Genomic DNA, 23,206 nt, shown 5'->3' with positions numbered 1-23,206 from the left:
ATGTCCAAGTAAATGGCACAAAATAGTACTCAGAGATGGCTCAGGGGTTAGGAGCATTTGCTGCTCTTGCAGAGGGTCAAATCCCAGCAACCACTTGGCAACTAACAAACGTCCTTAAGGCAGTCCAGGGGGTCTGATGCCCTCTTCTGGCCTCCAGGGCACTATACATAAGTGGCAAGTATGAGAAAGACAAAGACAGGGTTGGGGATTTAGCTCAGCGGTAGAGCACTTGCCTAGCAAGCGCAAGGCCCTGGGTTCGGTCCCCAGCTCCGAGAAAAGAAAAAAAAAAAAAAAAAAAAGACAAAGACACCCAAGCACAAGACATAATCTTATAAAATACTGTTTTAATTTTTAAATCTTGCCATTTTAAAAAGCAAGAGCAAAAACCAAGAGCAAACCAAACATGCCCCTTGCCCTTTAGCCACTGAGCCTCAACTAGGTGAAAAAGCTTCCAGAAACCCAAACCATTGCTGCCATGCCCCTGTGTTCAGCACCACCAGCAGAGCTACCTCAGCCCCCAGCAGGTCCAGCAATGAATCACTGTAGAGCAGACCTTAGCTCTCAATCCTTTCTCACTGTGCTCATGTGTGCCTCAAGCTCCTAAGAGTTTCTACACAAAGTAGCTTAAGTCATTTCACTTCCTCAGTCCTTTCTAAGTAAAAACTAGTTAAAGGTAAACCTGAAACCACAAAATATAAGTTTCCAAAGACTAAGTCTGTAAATGGCAGGCATTCCTAAAATCCTAATTTTAAATCTACTTTAAAACATAGTCACTCATTTATTTATTCATTCATGGGAGTCGGGGTCCCCAAGTACACAGTGCTCAAACCAATGAATGAGTCAGAAAACGACCTTTTGGACTCAGTTCTCTCCTACAATGTAGGTCCAGAGGACTGAATGTAAGTCATCAAAGCTTGGTGACATGAACTTTTATCTGCTGATTCACTTACAAATCCCCCAACTGATCGTCTGAAATCCCTGGTTACTTTTTATAACAAATTAGAAACAAAGTATCTCATGTTATCTATTTTTATTTTTACTGGAATTCTAAAGCACTCCATCAGAAAATTATCAATTAACCTAAACTCTACCGGGAAGTGGCCACAGCTTTAACCTCAGAACAGGGGGAGACAGAGGTGCTTTTCTGTAAATTCCAGGCCAGTAGGACTATACAGTAAAAACTTGTCTCGAGTGAATGAATGAAAGAAAGAGAGAAGATATATGTGTGTGTTTATACACTAAAAACTCCCAATAGATGTAAATAAAGGGGCGAATACTGGCACAAAGCTTGTCTATGTGTGCATAAAGCCCAAAGTCCTTGTACTGGATCCCTAGCAAAATAAAAAAGGAGTTATGGAATAGGAAATCAAAATACTTACCGGTTTTTATATTACACTAATAGCAACAAATTACATTTGTTCTAATAACAAAAGTTGAGGAAGTCACTAACATTTTACCAAACATGTATTTCTAAAAATATAAAATATTACATTCCCATAAACTTGTAAACAATAAGGGAAGTCAGGAAGTCTTGGCTCAAAGATAATAACAGACATGTAGAGGGCCTAAAGTGAAGCACAAAGTTTATACGTATATACATATGTACATATTTCAGTAGTGTGAAGTTACTATACAACTCCAACACATTCACATATTAAAGAAATAAAGCAAAACGTGTTTCTCTGTGTTTTAGTGGTTCTGGGATAAGTTCATATTATAAGCCCAGAACTTACCATGATTTATCTCAGCATTTACCACCTGCAAGGGGCCAAATGCCAAGGAGGCATTTTACATATTTTGCATACCATCACTAAAGAGATGACTGCGCTATTCCTTCTCTAGGTGCTGGAGATGAGCTCAGGCTCTCACACGTGTCTGACACCCAGGCCTGCACTATCATCTTTCAGTGTACTATTCTGAACTATCTTAAGTAGTAAAAGAAAATGGTGGCATATTCCCTTAATCATACTCAGGAGGCAGAGGCAGACTGACCTCTGAGTTTGAGGCCAGCCAGGACTAGAGTTGAGTTCCAGGACAGCCAGGGATACACAGAAAAACCCTGTCTCAAAAACCTAAAGGAAGGAAGGAAGATGGAAGGAAGGAAGGAAGGAAGGAAGGAAGGAAGGAAGGGAGGGAGGGAGGGAGGGAGGGAGGAAGGAAGGAAGGAAGGAAGGAAAAAAAGAACTCAATTTACTGGGCTTCTGCCCACCAAGTGTTAACAACTGCTTCTGAGAAGACTGCAGAGTTCTCAAATAATTTTTTTTCTATATCTTTAAGAATTATCGCAGATGTCTGGAAAGTAACTAACTTCTTAGAAAATCATTTTGTGCCACACAATTTCAAAAAGGTCAGGGATTTTTGGCTTATTAAAGACTGAAGGAGACTTTAGAATAGTAGACAAGATAGATAAAACAGAACACCTTGTCTTCACACAAACATATTGATTAAATAGTAGGCCTCATTTAGGAACCAACCAAATGCCATTTAATCCTCACCATCTCAGATGATACTGTTCCCATTTCACAAAATCAAACAGGGTAATTTGTCCACATCGTAGTAAAGGAGTTACAGAGCCACAAATAGAATTCCAGTCTCAGGTCTATTTAATTAATACCACGTCCTGGTTCTTCAGCCAAAATTCAATCACAAATTCAGTCAGTCATAAAAAAATTAAGAAAAAAAAAAAAACCACCACAAATACGCAGTAATTGCTGGCTTACGACAATCTTAATTTAACATAGTGTCACAATTCCACGTGAGGAAATTAACACACATGGCATTTTTTAGATTGCTGACATAAAGTTGTATTAAAGTTAATATAGTAGACCTTTTTACAGGCAAAGCCGGAGACCACAGCATTAGAATTCATCACGTGAACTCGTTAAGTGAAGTCGGCTTTAACTGTAGATCATCGAGTTTTATATTTTTTTCCCTCCCTTCAAATACTACTATTCTGGGAGTCCGAGCGGCGTTCAGGTTCCCAAGACGACGGAGAAAACTCATTTAAATCCGGATCTGAAGGTTTCTAATGCAAAATTCTTCACCACCAACGTGGCCTCTGAGCGTAATCCACCTGTGGGTGTGGGTTCGGTGGCTTCGAGGGAAGGATCGTAAAAACTATCCAAAATAGACACAAATAAAAGGGTTCCTTCTGGGAGGCAAAAAAAAATTATTTTTTCCCCACCGTCTCTCTTGGCTACAGACAAAACTAAGCGCATTTAAGGCCCATCGTCTTGGGTAACCAGACCCTAGACCTCCGCACCTAGCCAGGTCGTAGGAGGGTGGTGGCGACGCCTGGGTCTCCCTCCCCCACCTGTGCACTTCAGGCCAGGCTCCAGCGCCCAGGCCGCCAGGCCTCCCCTCCCCCTCCGTCCCCACGACCACGCGCTCCGGGCCGCGGCCTCCAGTGCCCGCGCGAGCCGGTGCTGCTCCACGCCATCTGCCCCCAGGCCTTCCTCGTTGTCGGCCCACAAAGCCGGCAGTGACCTGACGCCCCTCTGGGGCCCTCCCGCGTCGCCCCGACCCAGGCCCGCGCTCCCCTAACCCTGCAGCGCATACCGTCTCCTCCGGGTCGATGTCGATCTTGAAGGTCTGCTGCTGAAGGGTCTTCAGGGTGACCTGCATGGTGCCTAAGCCGGGGCCTGGCCGCCCCGGGGTGGCCGCGATCCTCGCGCTCTCGGGAGGAAGGCGGTGGGGGTGGGGGCTTGTCACATTCGCCCGGAGTCGCGCTCACCCCGGGCCCCGCGTCCCCCGGCCGCGCCGCCGCTCCCGCGCCTTTCCCCGCAAGCTCGACCCGCGGTGCTTCCTCACGCGCCAGACACCGGGCCCGCAGGAGGCGCGAGGGACTCCCGGAGAGACGCAGAGAATCCGCTACCTCACCACAGGATGGTGGCCGCCATCACCGTGACTCGCCGAGACGTGCCCCCTCCCCCACCAGAAAAAACCCGGAGGATGGGGCCAGACTCGGGAGATCTGAGCAGGCGCAGGGTGCGGCGACGCAATGCGCAGGCGTGAACAGGAACTCCGCCCGGGAATTGGAGGCGGGGCGATGGGTGGTGCTGGAATATCGGCGGCGCGTCGCCGGCGTGCGCAGGCGCACTTCGCAAGCAGCGGCGCTCGCGCTGGCCTAGTCGGGTCCGCCGGCTTGCATTCGCTCCGCCTACATCCAGGCTCCGCCTAGCGGCGCGAGTTGCGCAATCCGTAGCCGGGGAACGGCTACGTGGAGACCCGGCTCAGTAGCAGCGGAGCAGTGAGAGGGCGGTGTAGAGGGCGGAGCCTTAGTGGAAGGATTGTCTAAGGCCCGCCCAAATGGGGCGCGCGTTGCCGGTCGAGCGTGTGTAATGCCAGTTCCTGATTCTGAGACAGGCTCCAGCAATGGACTGCTTGCTTGCGAGTCTTGGGTTCTCTCACTAGCCTCTGGACCTCCCACATGTAAAGAAAGGCGGATTTAAGGAGGCCTAGTTGTATCACGCCTTTCACTCCTTCGTTTTGCTGTCTCTGTTGAGGGGTAATTGTTGGTGGATATTAGGAAGTTGCCCTCAGTCTCATCCCAAGTGCTACTTTCCTTTGCATTTGGACCCTTCTAATCTTTGCTCAAATGTCGCCTTCTTGAACTCTATCCTGCCTACCCGACTTAACGTATCAGCTTCTTCGGATACGGTTATCCAGCTCCACTTTTCTCATAATGTTTATCACCTTCTGATTACTACACAATGTGTGTGTTTAGTATGCGTGTCTTCTCTTCCTTTACCAACCCCCAGGCTGAAGCTACACAAAGGCATGCATTTTGTTTTGCCCATGGTGTACCCCCAAAGCCTGTAAAATAAGTCTAGCATGTTGTAGGTACAAAGGTTAATATTAGAAGGATGGGAGGACGTGCTTCTGGTTCCTTGGCAGTAAGAGTGAAATGTCACTCAGCCAGTTGGTGGTTGGAGAGAGTGGGATCATGCATGTAAGTCTTAGTGTCAGGAACACAAAGTTAAGTGCTTTGCTGTAGCAATATGTCCATTTACACAGAGATAAGACAGGGTGCAGAGGTGTCGGGTAATAAGCACCCAGCCACCACAATAGTAAGTGACACCTTGTGTGCTTGTCTGTATGCTGCCTCTTAATAATGCAGTGACCCTTGCTAGACTTACAAAGTGAGAATAAAAAGCAGTTACCATCAGACCACAGTGAGGACAATTACAACCTCTTTGAGCCAGCACCGTCAATGATTACAGTATCACTATTTGGATTTTCATGGTTCCAGAAGCTAGGATATAATTTTGTCATGGAACTTTCCCTGACCAAGTTCCCTCTCCACTGACAAGGTATGTCCCTGCACTATGATAAATTTTGAATTCTTTGCCTTTTGTCTTCCTGTGGAGCTAGTCTTAGTCACCAGGTGTCCTTAACTTTTGCCCTGAAAAACTGGCAGCTGGGATCTCTCCCTTTAGCTGTAGGGTCAGCCAAAGGCAAAAGCAGTTACTGTGTTCAATGTAACCAGATGCTGGGGGGAAAAAAAAAAAAACCATGGGTAAAGGTAGCGATTGACTTCCTTGTGGACTTTCCCCCAAACCATTTCTCTCCCAGTCTTCCCTAACTCATGACATCTCCATCTCTCCAGGTACTCAGATCAAAACATAGTCATCCTCCTTAAGTCCCTTTCTTCCCTGGCTCCTGCTGCCTAGCCACCACATCCAAACCAGTGTCAAATCTTACCAATTTTACTCTACAATCTGTACCCTCAAGTTCAGCCACTTTTCTCCAATTTCTATGTCCACAACCATCATCAGTTGCTGTCTCCTAAGGAGTCTTCAAATCTAATCCCCACCCCGACAACAGTGCAGCAGGCGAAGCACCCAATATGTTAAACTGGGGATTTTAGTTTTGATTCTGTTTCTTATAACAGGGTCTCAACTATATAGCCCCCAAGCTGAACTGAAACTTGCAATTCTCCTGCCTCTGCCCTCTGAGTGCTGAGATTACAGGTGTACACCTCTATTCCTAGATCGAAGCTGTCTTTTGAAAACATAAATCAAACCATGTCACATTCTTAGTATTTGTTTTACTTCCATATATGACAAAACGTCACAGTGGTCAACATAGGCAGAAAGATCTCTTCCTTTAGCTCACGGTTTCAGAGGTCTTAGTACGTGGATGCTTGTTCATGTTTGGGGCCTGTGGCCTGTGTGAGGGCCTTTAATCCCAGCACTTGGGAGGCAAAGGCAGGCAGATTTCTTGAGTTCTAGGAGGCCAGTCAGGTCTATGAAGAGAGTTGTAGGACAGCCAAGGCTACACAGAGAGAGACCCTGTCTCTAAACAAGCAAACAAACATACATACATACAAATAACAAATATTTTTATTTGTGGGTGTGAGAGAGTAGGTGTCACATGTGTGGGCGTGACTTCAGAGTCCAGAACAGGGTGACAGATCTCATGGAGCTGGTGTGACAGGCCATTGTGAACCCCCATGTGGCTGCTGGGAATCAAACCCAGATCCTCTGGAAGAGTAGCCTGTGCTCTTAACTAACTGAGCCATCTCTCCAGTGACAGGCCATTGTGAACGGCCCAACATAGATGCTGGAAACTAAACTCTGCAATTGCTCTTACCTGCTAAGCCATCTCTGTAGCTCCTTGCTGTTGTTTTGAGAGAAACTCTGGAACCAGGCTAATGCTCACACCTCAGCAGCCTGAGTGGTGTACTGAGGAATTTTTTGTGTAAATAGAGTAATTTCTTGATTTGTAGAGAAACTACATATTACTATACTTCAGAACTTCTAAGAGAAGCTCCATCTGGCTATGAAGGAAGAGTCCTGAAAGGGATCTGTGTCGGCAGAGAGCAGCTGATTAGAATCTCAATACTGTGCAGAGACTGAAATGTTGCAGGTCTAGAAGCTAGTTACCTTATCTCAGGCTAGTCCTAGCCTTCCAGAACAGCTTCTCTTTGCCCGTCTGTGTTCTTAGTAACATCTTGGAACAAAGAAAAACCTTTTAGAATCTGTTGACTTAGGAGGCAGCTAGCACGTCCCAATCCAAACACTAAGAATGCCTTCAGTGTGTGATGCCTGTAGATGAACTTCCCCATCTCACCGTACCTGCCTCTTGATGTACCCACCAATATATCTTAAACTTGCCATGGTTTATGACCTTCTCAGTTCTGTGAAAGTATAAATACGTCATAAAACTGCTTCCATGTTGGAACATGGAATTTGGAGTAACCCAAATCTGTTTTCCTGGGCCACGGTCACTCAGAATGGCTCCAGAATAAATTATCTCTCATTCCCTAGAAGATGAGAGCTGTGGTGTTCATGTGGGCATTGCACATACCTACTATTGACCCAATAGCCCAGGGCGAATGCACTGTTCGGGTCCTTATAGGGTGTGGCGCCCAAGCCCAGAGTACCATAGTTCACGTGCCAGATAATAAAATGTCATCCTTATGCATAACAATCTGCTAAGTGTTAAGAGGAGGTATCTGTCAGCAAAGGCTGTTCTGTAGGTTCTGTAGTTACCAGGCTGAAAAAAGGGCGAGGCCACCAAAGTATGGGGTTTTACTAGCATTCTCAGAAGGTACGGTACCACTATACCACCAGTGCCTTGCCACTGTCAGTTACGGAAACCACTCAAATGGTTTCAGAGAATAGAATTAGTAAGAAGATATGCAGGTAGTTGTGTTAGTCCATTTTGCCATTACCATAATGAAATGCCTGAGATTCGGAAATTAGCTTGTTTTCACGGTTTACTTTGGCTCTGATGTATACAAGTAGAAGGTCTAGACACCTCATCTGGTGATGATTTCCCTGTAGTGTTGGGAGTGGCACAAGGCATCACTAGAAACAATTGGAGATGGGTGGATGGGTGGGTGTTTCTGTGTCTGTGTTGTTTCTCCTTATATAAAGCCATTAATATCTCATAGAGGCCATACCCTGATGGCCCCATGAAGTCCTGATCACATTGTTATGGTGTACACCAATTATCTATCTGAGAAGCTGACACAGTGAATCTTTTTTTTTTTAAGATTTATCTATTTATTTGTTTACTTATTTACTTATTATCTGTAAGTACACTGTAGCTGTCTTCAGAGACACCAGAAGAGGGCGTCAGATCTCATTACAGATGGTTATGAGCCACCATGTGGTTGCTGGGATTTGAACTCAGGACCTCTGGTAGGGCAGTCAGTGCTCCTAACCACTGAGCCATCTCTCCAGCCCGACACAGTGAATCTTGAGCTCCAAGCCAACCTGGGCTAAGTGGCAGGCAGGACCTTGTCTAAAGGGGTTGGGGATTTAGCTCAGTGGTAGAGCGCGTGCCTAGCAAGCACAAGGCCCTGGGTCTGGTCCTCAGCCCGATGGGGGGGGGGGCTTTTGAATTTTTAGATTTTGTCTAAAAAAACAAAAGTAAATCTGAATATACTTGAAATAGCTTTCTACCTTCTTAATAATGCCTCAAAATGAGAATTAAATGTCAACATAAAAACCATTGTCAGACACATTCAAATTCTATCTAAAGCGCTGTCGGGGAGGTCCAAAGGGCTTAGAGGGAAGCATGTGGAGTAAAGGAGAAGTCTGTTAGAAAGTATTCTACTTGGGCGTGGTGGTGGTGCTGGTTTTAGATATGGTGACCATATCTAAAACAAACAAAAACAAGTTTCAATGGAAATTTAAGCATTAAGGAGAGAGAAAGAAACATTTTTTTAAAATCATTTGTTCTAGTAAGGATTGACCCTAGGGCCTATGCATGTTTGACAGGCATTCTACCACTGACCTTTATAACTGTACCCCAAGAATGATTCCTAAGTGTCTTAACAATAGGGATGGATATATAAGATCTGAAGAGGTTTGGTAGTGACAATATTTAAAGGATTTAAAAGGACTAAGTGAAATGTTGCCAGTACACTTCTTTTTTTTTTTAATCTAAACCACTTTAGTGAATACGATTGTAAGATGCTTTATGAAGTACATTGTACAAATTAACAGGCCAAACGATAAAAACGTAGGTCAGAAGAGAAACTCTTACTCTGTATGTCACAGGCTTGTGTTTTCACTGTGAACAGTTCATAATCTTGTTTCTGGGGTTTTAATTCTTAGTCAGCAGGGTGAAGCACTACTCTCTTTTTAAAGATTTATTTATTTATTTTACATGAGTACACTGTCGCTCTCTTCAGACACAGCAGAAGAGGCCATCGAATTCCATTACAGATGGTTGTGAGTCACCATGTGGTTGCTGGGAATTGAACTCAGAACCTCTGGAAGAGCAGTCAGGGCTTTTAACTGCTGAGCCATCTCTCCAGTTCCCAAGTCCCTCTTCTTTTCCTCTGCCTTTTAGTGCTAGGATAAAAGTGGTCAGACTTGAAAAAATTCATTCACTGGACAGTTTTTGAGTTCTCTCTCTCTCTCTCTCTCTCTCTCTCTCTCTCTCTCTCTCTGAGATAGGGTTTCTGTGTAGCCCTGGCTGTCCTGGAACTCACTTTATAGACCAGGCCGGCTTTGAACTCACAGAGATCCACCTGCTTCTGCCTCCTGAGTGCTGGTATTGAAAGGTATGCAGCATCAGGCCTGGTTCAGTGTTTAGTTTCTTCTTGCCAGGAACTGTTCTGGCTTTGGGGATACAGAAGGGAGACTAAAGAACCTTTCAGAGTGTTATATTCTAGAAAGATTAAAAAATATGTATCAGATAGATCAGAGAAGCTAACAAATCAACATGTACATAATGCATCAGACGGTGGTGAGCACACTTTTGCTGCAGAAGCACATGGAAAGGGTCAGTCATGCTCAGGAAAGGGAATGCTACTACATAATGTTCTGGCTGTGTTTCATTCCCTCCCCAGCCCCAAGTCTTGAAGCGTCAAGAGATAGGCCCTTCTACAGTGTTGAGGTCCTCCCACCCTAGCATAGGTGCAGCCATTTTGTTCTATACCTGCCAGCTATTTCATATCATTGCTGTAATATGCCTGTCAGTCATTGACATAGAAAAATGACTCGCCTCAGAGCAGGGTCACGCTGACCACACACCCTGTATGTTCTATGTGTTTTGAGGTTTGTTACTCCTAAGAAATTCCTCAAAGCTTTACATAGGACCCATCAAATTAAAGGTCCATATGAACTGTTACGTCTCAAATGGCTGGCTTGAGTTAGAGCTGATCACTGGGCATCACTTCTTGCACCTGCATATGAGTGCACACACCATGGTGTGTGTGTGTGTGTGTGTGTGTGTGTGTGTGTGTGTTTCCTTTATAAGCTCATAGACAAAGATGTTGAATGCCCTGAATTCTGAGCTAGTGCCCTGATATATCAGTATTAGGGTATGTGTTCAATAAAACATCCCAGTCTGACTGAGATAAGTGTTTGTTTGGTTTGTGGGACACTTCATGTACTCCACAATAGTAGCTCACCTGGCTTCCTGGGGTTTTGCAGAATGTTGAATCTAAATCACACAGGGATTAATTTGACAGAGGAAATTTTAAGACAGCATAACATTTAGGCTTTGGCATGGATATTGCTGGCTTTGTTTGGCCAGCTTTATAGCGAGAATTAGGAGCAAAATGCAGAGTATAGTTTTTGGGATTGGGCTGGGGGTGTTCAGGTCAACCAGAAAAGACTACTTTTCAAAGACAGTTCACCCAGTATGGTGGCTTGAACATACTTAACCCAGGGAGTGGCACTACTGGGAGGTGTGGTCTTGTTGGAGTAGGTGCAGCTTTATTGGAGGAAGTGTGTCACTGTGGGGATGGGCATTGAGACCCTCCTCCTAGCTGCCTGGAAGACAACAATCTTCTGTCTGCCTTTGGAACAAGGTGTAGAACTTTCAGCTCCTCTAACACCATGTCTGCCTGGACACTGCTATGCTTCTCTTGATTATATTGGCCTGAACCTCAGAATCAGTAAGTTACCCCAATTAAATGTTGTCCTTTATAAGAGTTGCCTTGGTCATGGTGTCTGTTCACAGCAATGGAAACCCTAACTAAGACACCTAGGGGCACAGGGGCATGCAAATAAGTGTTTGACAGTATTCAGCCTTCCAGGTACTCAGAGGCCACTCCTGTGTTGGCTTCAAAAGGCCTGACTACTGCTCAAGATGGCTGCAATCTGGTTACCATCCAAGTGGTACTAGTTTGCCAGGCATGTAGAACACAAAAGTCACAGGGTCATGGAAGCTGCTATCTGCCTCTCAAAGGAAAACGTGCCAAACAAAGCAACTTATTGCAGGATCAACATCTCTGAAGGAAGTCCTGACTGTCTGGCTTGCAGATCTGTGAAGATGAAGCCTAAGCCACACTGGAGCCCCAAGAACATGGAATGTCTGTCATGAAGTCTGTAGCCAATGAATACAGTCAACTGTTGTTTTTAACAGAATCTCATATGTTTGATTTTACCAATAAATACTGACCTTTCTCCTCAGCCAATATCCCAAATGGAAAAGCAAGCTCTCCTTTCCACATCATCTCAAAAACTCCTCAAACTAAATGTTCCTCCCTTCTACTTCCTGTTTATCTCTCTGTCCTCCTGACTGCTTACTGTCCATGTTTTTTGTTCCCTATGTTCACTCTCCTTCTACTTGTTGAGTGCTCCACCTTTTGACCTAAGGTTGACTTTATTTAATCCTGTTTACAGTAAACAGAAAGCTCTTGGATTAAAGTCGTGTGCTCTGGCTGAACCACACCACAACTAAAGAATCAGGTTTTTCCAGTAAACAATACAATATAGGACTTCACAGTGTGGTCAAATACTCTGCAACAGTCAGCCCATGACAACATCTATGTGGGCTGTAAGTGGCAAGGACATAAGGGTAAGGCTGCCCAAGCCTGTTAGAGCTCACACCATTCTCTGATATGCCATAGACATTGAATATAGAGCTACAAAATTGTATGACTGCCTTGCTAGATTTGCATCTTGTTTGGTCCCTGTCTATGTCCCCATTGTTCCCTTTTTGAAAGTTATTGCCTTTGTGTGGGTATGTCTTGTTTTAATTAATTAATTAATTAACACGCACAGAGTTGCATATAGTTTGGGCTAGCACTGAACTTGCTATGTTGTAAAAGATAACCCTAAACTCCAGGTCTTTACAGACACACACCATCACACTCAGTTTACTTGGTGATTGAATTAGAACCCAGGTAGGGAGCCATACATGGTAGGCATATGTCTACCATTTGAGCTACATCCCTAGCCCATGTGCCTCGGGACAAATATAATTTTATTTTCTTTTTCTTTCTTTCTGAGCACTGAGACATAAACTCTTCAAGAACTGATTTCTCAAGATTTTGGAGAGCTGCCAGACAGTGGTGGCACACAGTTTAATCCCAGCACTTTGGAGGCAGAGGTAGGTCGGTTTCTATGAATTCAAGACCATCTTGGTCTACAGAGCGAGTTCCAGGACATCCAGGGACACACAAATCCTGTCTTTAAAAAAACAAACCAACTAACCAAGAAAATTTGGAGGCTCCTGGAGATAGACTAAATACATTTTCATTATGTATGTATAAATCCACGAGCCTTTGGAGGCGCACAGAAGAATATTACAGCTTAAAATTTGAAATGTCCCCTGTGGACTTACATGTTGAATGCTCGGACGTGGGCTGGTGGTTCTGTTTTAAGGTGGTGTAAACTCTAGGAGATAGGATCTGGATAGAAGTATCACTAGGGGTGTGCCTTGCAGGGTCATTTCCTGCCATGCCTCTTTCCTGTACCCCTGCTTCGGGTCCATCATGATTTGAGCAGCCACTGTCATCCATTTGTGCAGCCATGCTATTCTGCTTCGCTCTAGGCCTAGAACACAGAGCCACATGACCACAAACTGAGTCCTCTGAAACCATGGGCTAAAATCAATCTTTCCCCTTCACTTACTATTCTCAGACGCTACAGCGATGGCAAGACTGATTCGGTTGAAAATACAATGATGTACAAAATCTGATTTGATCCTTGTCGGAAAAGGAGCCAATTCTTCATGTAAGCTCCGTCATAGGAAACATACACTGAGATAAGTTATCCTGTTTTTAAACCTGATGTAAGTTATTTCAAACCCAGTTATATCACCTTTGTTCTACTTAAAACTTCCCCTCCCCATTTGAAATAAAGCTCCCTATATTTCCTCATCCCAGTGATTCAAATGCTTACTCCCAACAGCCACTGGGCACAATGAAACTCTAAGGCCTGTAAACAAGCAATCCCCCTTTGCATGAGTTTCTTTAACAAATCCCCTTGGTAAATGGTTTTCTTTCATGGTGTCATCAGCAGCTACTGGGGCAAAGGCCTGGCATCCTCCCACCCCCTTTTTATATTTAAACAGTACTGTTTATACAACTCAGCATTCTTTTTTTCTTATTTGAACTGATTTTCTCATCAGTTTTGCAAGAGAGCTAAAAAACCTTATTGGCAATACATTGTGAAATAGATCTTCTGCTAAAGTTCAGTGTGTTTAAATGGTCTCCCTCTGTTCTCAACACCCTCAAGACTTTTCCTCATTCCAAACAGGGGTCTCAGTTTTAGTTAAAGCTGACTCTTACATGTAATTTATTTCAAATGTACCTGGCTTATTTCTCCTTAGTCAAAAAACATAGCTGGCCTTCTGCTTAAATGGTGTGTATTTGCTAATTAATTTGTTATCATTTAACTCTCTAGCACTTATACGAATGTGATTGCATGCTGGGGGCCATATCAGATAGTACTCCGAAACTCTACCTGAGGTGCTTAGCAGAGAAAAAAACAAAACAAAGTAAAAGATTTGTGTTTCACTCGAGCTGTTGAGGTTAAGGAATGTTCTGGAAAGCCAGAAGCCTTGATTGGCTCTGAGAAAGCGGGGATGAGTGTCTGCTTCTGCTTTTGGCCTTTCACAGCTGGTTGTCTAACCTATAGGTGTTGGCAGAATGTTCTGAATGTTCTACTGGAATTAGAATATCACCCTCTCATAAAGTAAATCCTGAACAAATTTACATAATTCTGTAGCTTCCTGGAAGAAACTTTAGAGTGCTAAAAAAAAAAATTAATTTTAAATGAATAGTGCAGGTCCCTTTTTTATTGGCCTAATAGTGCTATTTGTGTTTTTGCAGTGTAAATTTGCTTGTGTTTTGCAGGGAGGCTCCACTCTGTATGAATTAAGAACAGCTTCAGGACCAGATGTGGTATGTAATTGGTGCCATTAATACGAGTAGTAGTGAAGATCCCGAATTCAAAGCAACCTAGGCTGCAGACAGGAAGGCTTTGTTCCAAAGACAGAAGAGTCTTAAGTCTCCAAGTGCACGACATTCAGCTTGACCTGCTAGTCTACCTACCCTTGATGATCATTGTTAAGTGATATTAGTTGTATAGTTTATGGGTCCCTCTTAAATTTATATGTCTCATTTTCTTTGTCCCTTCCCTGAAGCTTCGAGTTATTATAAAGTAAATATTGTCTCCATTATAGTTTAATTGAAATCAAGGGAGCCAGCAAGAGAGCTCAGCAGGTAAACGCTCTTGCCATGCACATCTGGTGACCTGCTTCAGTCTCTGGGATCTATGTAAACTTCTTTGGAAAGAGAGAATTGGGGTTGGGGATTTAGCTCAGTGGTAGAGCGCTTGCCTAGCAAGTGCAAGGCCCTGGGTTCGGTCCCCAGCTCCAAAAAAAAAGAAAAGAAAAAAGAGAGAGAGAGAGAGAGAGAGAGAGAGAGAGAGAGAGAGAATTGGTGCACGGAGCCATATTGGATTTGGGCCTAGTCGCTTTTTGAACTGCTTGGCTCAAAGTGGCTAGGTGACTCTGGGCTGTTTGGCCACAGAGACTCACCCCTAAGATGACTGCCATAAGTCTTAAGATTGTTGGACAAAGCCTCTCCCATGAATTTATGGCACAGGAAGATAACATTCAAGGGATGCCTCAGCTCCCTTAGCAGATACCAGTTATCTCCTCAGTCAACACCCAGTGTCTCTACCACCTGACCTCATCGCCTGACTTCTTTGCCTCCAGCTATCACTGCCTATACCCTCATCTCCCCCTCCTTCATATTTCACAAAGGTCACTCCCCCTACCTGAAAGCCTTAAAAGCTGTAACGTTCATCCCAATAAACGAGACCTTGACAACAGAATCTTGCTTGGTCTCCTTCTTCTCTTCACCCCCATTTAGGCCCAAGGGTAGCGCCCCTTCAGGACCCTGAATAACTGGGTCCCCGCTGGCGGGGACAAGTGGCGCCCGAACACAGGGACCCCAAAGTACGGCCAACTACCGGACGACGGAGACAGGAGATCTGTGGAGAGATTGAGGACTCTCAGGCTGCATCGCTCGTGCATCACTGGAGAGGGAGGTAAGACCGGTCGAATAAGTGTCGTCCCATCGCCATGGGGAAGGTATTGTCTAAGGAGGCTTGATTCATAGGAGAGATCAAGCGCTCATTCAGGGAGAGAGGAAAGAGTTAAGAAAAAGGATTTAATCAATTTCTTTTGTTTTGTTGATGAAAAGTGTCCTTGGGGTAAGGTGGGATAGAAAAGGCCTTGATGATTTGGGATAGTGTAAGTAAAACTTGTAATAAAAAAGGGACAAGATAATGGTAAAGTGTTTTTGTGTATGCGTTCTTTTAGAGTTATGTTTTAGTCTTTGGACCCTGACTAGAGATAGTTTACACCCTAGACTTGAGAGAGAATGAATGGGCTTGGGAAAAACAGTCCTGCCGGACTCTCCGCAGATGCTTTGGAGAAAGAGAAAAACTTTTTAGAGCTCTCCTAGGAACAGAGGGAAGGCAGGAGACGTCCTGCCTCTCTGCTGGCTCCTATTGGAGAAATGCTTATTTCTGGTTCTGGGTTCCATAGCTTGAATGTTTTGTGTTTCATGTTTAAAAGAAAAGGTTAAAATTTTAAATGCTGGTTGATTCACCCATTGATGTAGTTTTAACTCCTTTCAAGAAAGGAACAAATAAATAAAAAGTTTCAGTTGGCTTTTGGAGCCTACATCTGTAGCTAGAAGCCTAAGTCCGCTGGGCAAGTTCCCCAGGGGGCTGGCTAAATGTTTACAATATGTTTTTATGCAGTTTGTTTTCGTCCTGGCGATTGTGATTTACATTTCGTGAGCTCGCTTATAATTTTAGAGAGCCCATAAAGTGATATCATTAAAATTTTTACAAAAGAATGGCTAATAGCCTTATGTAATTTTGTCGCTGCTTCAATGTAAGAAGTTAGAACTTTAAATCTTTCAGTGTATATAGAAATTTTTACTACAAACTTTTGCTCTCAAAATGAGCTTTAATATTTGGGGAGTAGCTATTGCTCCAGAAAAGATTCAATATTCATTTTTAACATTTAAAACTAATTTTAAGCTTCTAAGGATATGTTAATTGCCAAAGTACCTCACCTTACCAGAAGACTTAACTTTGTTATCCTCATTGGAGATAAAGCTTTTGTCGTATTAGTACAGAATTGTAGGCTAGAGTCATGGAAGTATTTTAAAAAGTAACCTGGTAAAACATACCTTATTCCAAACAACAGTTAATTGGTTATTACAAAATACTGATATTTGGCCTATTACATATACAAATTTCAGGCAAAATTGATAACTTTACTCTTTGCGTGCTTTTGTACTTCCTATAAATTTGTGCATGCAACCCATAGAAAATGCGCTTACTGTATTTATAGGTGGTTCATCTAATGAAAAGGCTACATGTATGATTGGATCACTTGTTTATTCTCTTCAGTTTCCCCTGCTTCAGCACAGATTATTAAATTACATGCTGTAGCCACTGTTTTTAAAATTAAAAAAAAATCATCAAGCTTTCAATTCATATACTGATAGCCAATGTGTGGCTTATGGTTTACAATTGATTAAAAAGTTTTCTTTTTTTTTTTTTTTTAAGATTTATTTATTTATTTAATATCAGTACGCTGTAGCTGTCAGACACACCAGAAGAGGGCATCGGATCTCATTACAGATGGTTGTGAGCCACCATGTGGTTGCTGGGATTTGAACTCAGGACCTCTGGAAGAGCAGTCAGGGCTCTTAACCACTGAGCCATCTCTCCAGCCCCAAAAGTTTTCTTTTTTTAGATACTACTAGCCCTCAAATTTTACAATTACTTAATGCTTTATTAGAGGCAGGTTTTCTACTTAAAATCAGTGAGTGATGATTTCAGTGTGAATGTCTGACAACTCACTGTCCTTTCAGTGCTCTGACTCAGACAACTAAACAAAACCATTGACCCAGCTCTTTGAAAATGATAATGGAGTTGATAACACTCCCTCACAAATAGAGGAAGACTCCATTTGCTTACTTTCAACTCCCATCCTCACCTTGCCGGCTCAGGGATTTCTAGTGCGACTGAATCTGGACAATATTTATAGGATTTGGCATCTCTAATTAATGCTTATGTTTAGGTAAATAAAGCTGGTGAGGGGCTGGAGAGATGGCTTAGTGGTTAAGAGCACTAAGTACTGTTCCTTTATAGGCCATTTAAGAACTCAAACTGGATTGCCTGGACCCCTTAGCAAGGGAGGACAATGATACCAGGCATGTTATAGGCCTTATATAGAAACAGTTAGTCAAAAAATCTCATTCTTTATATATCCAAAACAATAATGCTGGAGACAATAATTTGGTATAAAAGTCAATTTATAAATACAAGTGCTCAGTGTCCTCAATTTAATCCTCAAGGACTTATCTTAATAAATAATATTTTAACAATATTTTAATAAATAAAAAAGGGGAGTTATCCCTGTATGCTAAAATATGCTTCTTTTATTTCAATTTTAAAATTTGGATGCCAAGGAACACTCTGAGTTTATGGCACCCTACAGCTAGGCATACTTCTGCCTAGGTGAAATAGAAAGATCCACATATTGGCATGATCCTGTTCAGATATTTTATATGGGGAAGAGGGAATCTTTGTGTTTTTTCTACAGGATGCTACAAGAGTATGGCAGCTGCCAGAGGTGGTTGCTGAGACTTGCTGATCCTGGGAGCATGAAGATTCAGCTCTCCTGGTTCGGGTCCCTGGAGTCATTCCTGTGTCCTTGGAGGAATATGGAGGATTCCCACTCATCTTTTGTCATCACAGAAATTCTGGTGTTGCTGCAGTCATTGTGTCCCGTCCCACCTCGGCCTGCGCTCCGACCCTCTGTGCACTGCTGCTTGCTGGAAGCTGCTGTGGACTGGGGAACTCTGCCCTGGTTTTGCAGATCTCAGACATGGTTCCATTGCCTGCTAGTTGTTCCAAAGAAGAATGACCGATCCTGAACTGTCCTGGGAAAGTCCTTGGCATTTTCGCTGCTATTGTGGCAGCCATTACTGCTGCAGCCATTGTGTCTGCAGTGTCTGGAGTTACCCTCCCCCAATCTATTGTTAGGCAATCACAGTGGGTGAACTTTCTGGAGTAGTTGCTAACAATTGGGAATTCTAAATTTTATTACAGGAGAGGCTTGACTAGGCCCTTGGTGGTAGCAGCTGAGGAGAACCAGAGAGATAACGAACCAGATGAGGTGCCCACTACTTGTCGGGAGAGGCTCAATTTCCACAATCTCTTATATTAATGCCATCTGGCCCCTGCTCCTTCGCCCCTGGGCTCAAATAAGAGGAATGAGAAGATGACCTGATGTAGCTATTCTCAGCGACGGGCAACTTCCTCTGACCCTTGACCAATCTAAGACAGGAACCTTGGGGGCGACAAGGTGATCCTATGACAGATAAGGCTGGGGTTCGAGAGGTCAATCCTAAGACAGAGGTGGCTACACCCCGTTTAAATGTACGGGCTGGTCAAATGCTCCTCTGCCCAGTTTCTCCCCCAATAACACACACGTATAGTCCAGAACGGTGTGTTACAGCATAAGTTTCTAGCCATTGGGGTGCAGTCCTAACTGCAAGAGTGGCTCGCCATGGCCGAGCTGGGCACTCTGTGAGGCATGTCTGATCTCTCTCAGACCACTACTTCCACCTAATGGTCTTTTTTAAAAGAAAAATGGGGGAGATGCACGGAGCCATATTGGATTTGGGCCTAGCTGCTTTTTGACTGCATGGTTCAAAGTGACTCTGGGCTGTTTGGCCACAGAGACTCACCCCTAAGATGACTGCTATAAGTCTTAAGATTGTTGGACAAAGCCTCTCCCATGAATTTACGGCACAGGAAGATAACATTCAAGGGATGCCTCAGCTCCCTTAGCAGATACCAGTTATCTCCTCAGTCAACACCCAGTGTCTCCACCACCTGACCTCATCGCCTGACTTCTTTGAATAACTGGGTCCCCGCTGGCGGGGACAAATTGGCACCACAAAGTTGTCCTCAGAGCCACATACTCACAGCGGCATGATTACCCACTGGCATCACGCACACTCGCACACATACAAGCACATTTTTGTTTGTTTCTTGTGTTCTTTTTGTTTGTTTGCTTGCTTGCTTTTGAGACAGGGTTTCCCTGTGTAGCCCTGGCTGTCCAGGAACAGCTAGGCAATGGAATGGTAGTATGCATTGCACTTTGGGAAAGACCTTTATACTGCAATTACAGAGAGGACGCATAACAAAATAAAATACGGACAGTGTCCCTAATTCATTGCTCATTATCTTAAGGGGAATAGAAAGGGTTTCCGGGGCTTACAGTTTATCACCAGATGTAACTAGATTAGCATTTGAAATCTGTTTAGAGGTTTAGCTACCTGGGGTTTATTTTATACATATGTGTATATATATATATATATATATATATATATTTTTTTTTTTTTGTTCTTTTTTTCGGAGCTGGGGACCGAACCCAGGGCCTTGCGCTTCCTAGGTAAGCGCTCTACCGCTGAGCTAAATCCCCAGCCCTATTTTATATTTTAAGACAAGGTTTTTTCTGTGCAGATCTAGCTGTCCTGAAATTCACTTTTTAGATTAGGCTGGCCTTGAAAGCACAGAAATCTACTTGCCTTTGTCTCCTGAGTGCTGGGGATTAAAGGCTTGTGCCTTTGCTACTGGGCTACAAGCACATTTTTTGTACACACACACACACCACACACACACACACACACACACACACACACACACAAACACACACACGGGGGCTGTGAATGGAATGTGTTCCTAAACATATAAAACACACAGCTCCTCTTTCTCTTCCAACATAACATCATCTGCTTGGGACCAGGAATTTGGAACGTGAGACTGTGTGCGATAATTTCAGACTCAAGCCATAATGTGGTCCATTCAGTTTGAGGTAATCTGTTCTGCTAGGTGTAAGAAACTAATGCAAATGCGGTAATACACGAGCCATACTAGTAAATCCAAACAAAAACAAACCGGAGAAGCAGATGAGGTTTAGCAACAAACTTCTCACAATTGCCAGCCAACATCCCAATGTCAAAAACCCTAAAATAGCTAACTACAAAAAAAATTATTATTACTGCTTGTAGCTCCTATAGTCCCAGCACTCTGAGGAGGCTGAGGCAGAATGATCTTGGTTTAAGGCCAGCAAAACCCTAGAACAAAACAAAACAAAAAGAAATTTATTATCTCATTATCAAGTAAGAATATAAACAGAAAAATGAAACGAACCTAAATTGTTTCCTTTTTTAAGATTTATTTTTATTTTATGTGCACTTGTTTTCTGCCTGCGTGTGTATCTATGTGAGGATGTCAGATCCCCTCATACAGGAGTTCCAGACAGTTGTGAGATACCATGTGGGTGCTGGGAACTGAGCCCAGGCCCTCTGAAGGAACAGCCAGTGCTCTTAACCACTGAGCCATTTCTCTATTCCCTAACCTAAAATACTTCTAACATGTGACAAATGAAATGTAACTATCCAAGTTGTTCACACAGATGGGGGGAGGGGGGTGTTAGGAGTCAATTAGAAAATAATCACAAAAGCCTTATAAACAAAACCATTAGGAAAAAGACAATTTGTCAATAAACTCTGTTAATAGGTATTTCTGTAGTCCTACTATGTCCCTGAGTTGTTCCAAGTCTTAACTCTTGTGATGATATGATGATTTTTGCTAAAGATGCTTACTCTTGTGTGTTTCCTTGGTTGCTTCCTCCATGAGACAAACAAATGAAGGAGAGATCTGCTTTGTAGAGAATTTATATTTTAGAGGCATTACCATATATGAGGCTCCACATCTACAGATCCATCTTGCTGTGGATCAAAAATATTTGCAAGGAGAGATGGCACAGTAGTTAAGAGTGCCGACTCTAATTCTAGAGGACCTAGGCTGGATTCCTAGCACCCACATGGCAACTCCAGCTCTGGGGAATCCACCACCCTCTTCTGGCCTCTGTGGGTATTGTATACACAGATATGCAATCGAAACACCTCTATACATAAAAATAAAAGTTGTTTTTTTTTAAGTTGCCCAGAATGAAAATGTGGAGATGCTTTCTCTTGTTATCATTTCCTTGGCAAGGAGGTATAGCAAGTGTTTACACAGAATTTACATAGCATTAGGTATCCAGTAACCTAGAGATCATCTTCAGTACTTGAGGAAGCGATCACAGGTGACAGTATCCCATGAACTATAAAGGACCTGAACAGCTGTAGATTTCCAAATACGCAGGGATCCTGAGGACTGACACCTGACAACGCTGGGAGAAAATAGTTATTGACATATAATATAGAAAAGGAAAGAGAGAAAGAAGGAACAAAAAGGAAAAAAACCCACAAAATTGGGAGCTGAGACATTGGCAAATGCTAAACACATAACCATGAGGAACCAGATTCAGTCCCTAGAATCCATATAAAAAATCCAAGCCTTGTAGTACATCCCTGTAATTCCAATGCTGGGGAGTCAGACTAGGGCTCTTGGGCCAGCTAGCCCAGTCTTCAGGCTAATGAGAAATCCTGACCTAGAAAACGGGATGGACACCTTGTTTGTGATGTCTTTCCCAGTCATCTTTAAGAATTACCCAGAACCTCTCTCTTTGTTGAAACTCTTCCCAGGCTGTCTATAATGCCATACATGGAAGCCCATCTCAATTCTCTCTAGGCGGTTCCCTCCCCTCCTTTCCATCTGTTTTCCATTTGTAATCCTTGGCCAGATGAGCTGGTCTCTGACTAAACACATTCTTTACAGTCTTTGAAAATGATCTTTCTTCTTAGCCAAATAGCCATCATTCCTACTTTTGAAACAATGACCTTGAAATGAAAGCCAGCACCCGTCGTCTACCTAATCATTCCTTTCTCTTTTCTTTTACTTGTATTTTTTGTTTTCAACATTTATTCACTGCAAAGTTTTGTTTTATCTATTAAATTTCACAGCATCTCAAGAGGCTTCCTTACTGGTTGGGTGTGCTTTTGTTTCCTTGACACTTAGTAGATGATGTCATTCGGCAACCTCGGTAGGTTCTGCACAAACCGATCTTTACTGTCCTCAGCCTACATTCCTTCCTTTCTTCCTTTTTTTTTCCCTGATAGACTATTCATATGTATTCCATGATGACCTTGAATCTAGAATGTTATCCCAGGCTGCCCTTGAGCTCTCCGTAATCTTCCTGTCTCGTTCTCTAAAGCGTTGTGATTATAGGTGTGCACAACCACACCCAGCTGAAACTTGCTTCCTCATAGAACAAGGTGGTGCCAGTCGCGGACATTATTGTGTCCTTCACAAGGACTCTCCGGGTTCCGGCATGGGACTTTCTTTCCATAGCTTTCCCATTCCATACCTTTCTCTGTGAGAAAGTCACGTTAAGTGGGGAGTTGCACGATAGCAGAAACGAAGCTTGTTTTAATGCTTTTGACTGGGTTGCTAACAAGGGTAAATAACTAAATGGAACTCTGTAAGCCTCAAGACATTCATCCATCCCGAGGACATTGTAGGGAGCTTGAAGAGTTGTTGGGGTGATTTCATATGATCGTTTGTGTGAAATGTGGTGTACACTAACAGTGATGCATTCATAGGTTTCAGGTTTGATATTCATTTATTTGGTTTTTCACAAACCTGCTGCACTGGCTGCTTTTCTACTGCTGTGGCAAAATATCATGACCAAGGCAAATATTGAAGGAGGTGGTTTATTGCAGTTTGCAGTTCTAGAGGAATAGGAGTTCATCACCATCATGATGAGCATGGCACCAGTCAGGCAGGCAGGCAGGCAGGCAGGCAGAGCACAGGAGCAGCACCTAAGAGTTCAGGTCTTGATTCACAAACAGGAAGCAGAGAGCACATTGGGAATGGCGTGGGTCTTTGAAAACCCCAAGCCTAGTCCCAGTGATACAACCCCTCCAACTAAACCACGCTTCTTCTTTCTCAAGTAATCTCAAGTTTTCCGCGTCTTAACACTGGGAGGCTGAATTTAAGGGTGATGAACTAAT

General features: G+C 43.4%; 1 protein-coding gene across 1 annotated transcript in view; it reads right to left on the bottom strand.

Annotated features, from left to right (window-relative positions):
- The window catches only part of Rad23b (RAD23 nucleotide excision repair protein B), a 37,874-nt gene extending 33,958 nt beyond the window's left edge, over positions 1–3,916 (bottom strand). Inside the window, 1 exon segment of the mRNA NM_001025275.1 lies at positions 3,559–3,916. Within this exon segment, the coding sequence (NP_001020446.1) occupies positions 3,559–3,624 (66 nt within the window). The 5' untranslated portion in view covers positions 3,625–3,916.
- Between the last annotated feature and the right edge of the window lie 19,290 nt (positions 3,917–23,206).

Source organism: Rattus norvegicus, chromosome 5, assembly GCF_021556685.1.
Source record: "Rattus norvegicus strain SHRSP/BbbUtx chromosome 5, alternate assembly SHRSP_T2T, whole genome shotgun sequence".
In the NCBI taxonomy this organism is placed as follows: Eukaryota; Metazoa; Chordata; class Mammalia; order Rodentia; family Muridae; genus Rattus; species Rattus norvegicus.
The sequence above is the reverse complement of the archived record's forward strand: the minus strand, read 5'-3'. Positions and strand labels throughout refer to the sequence as shown.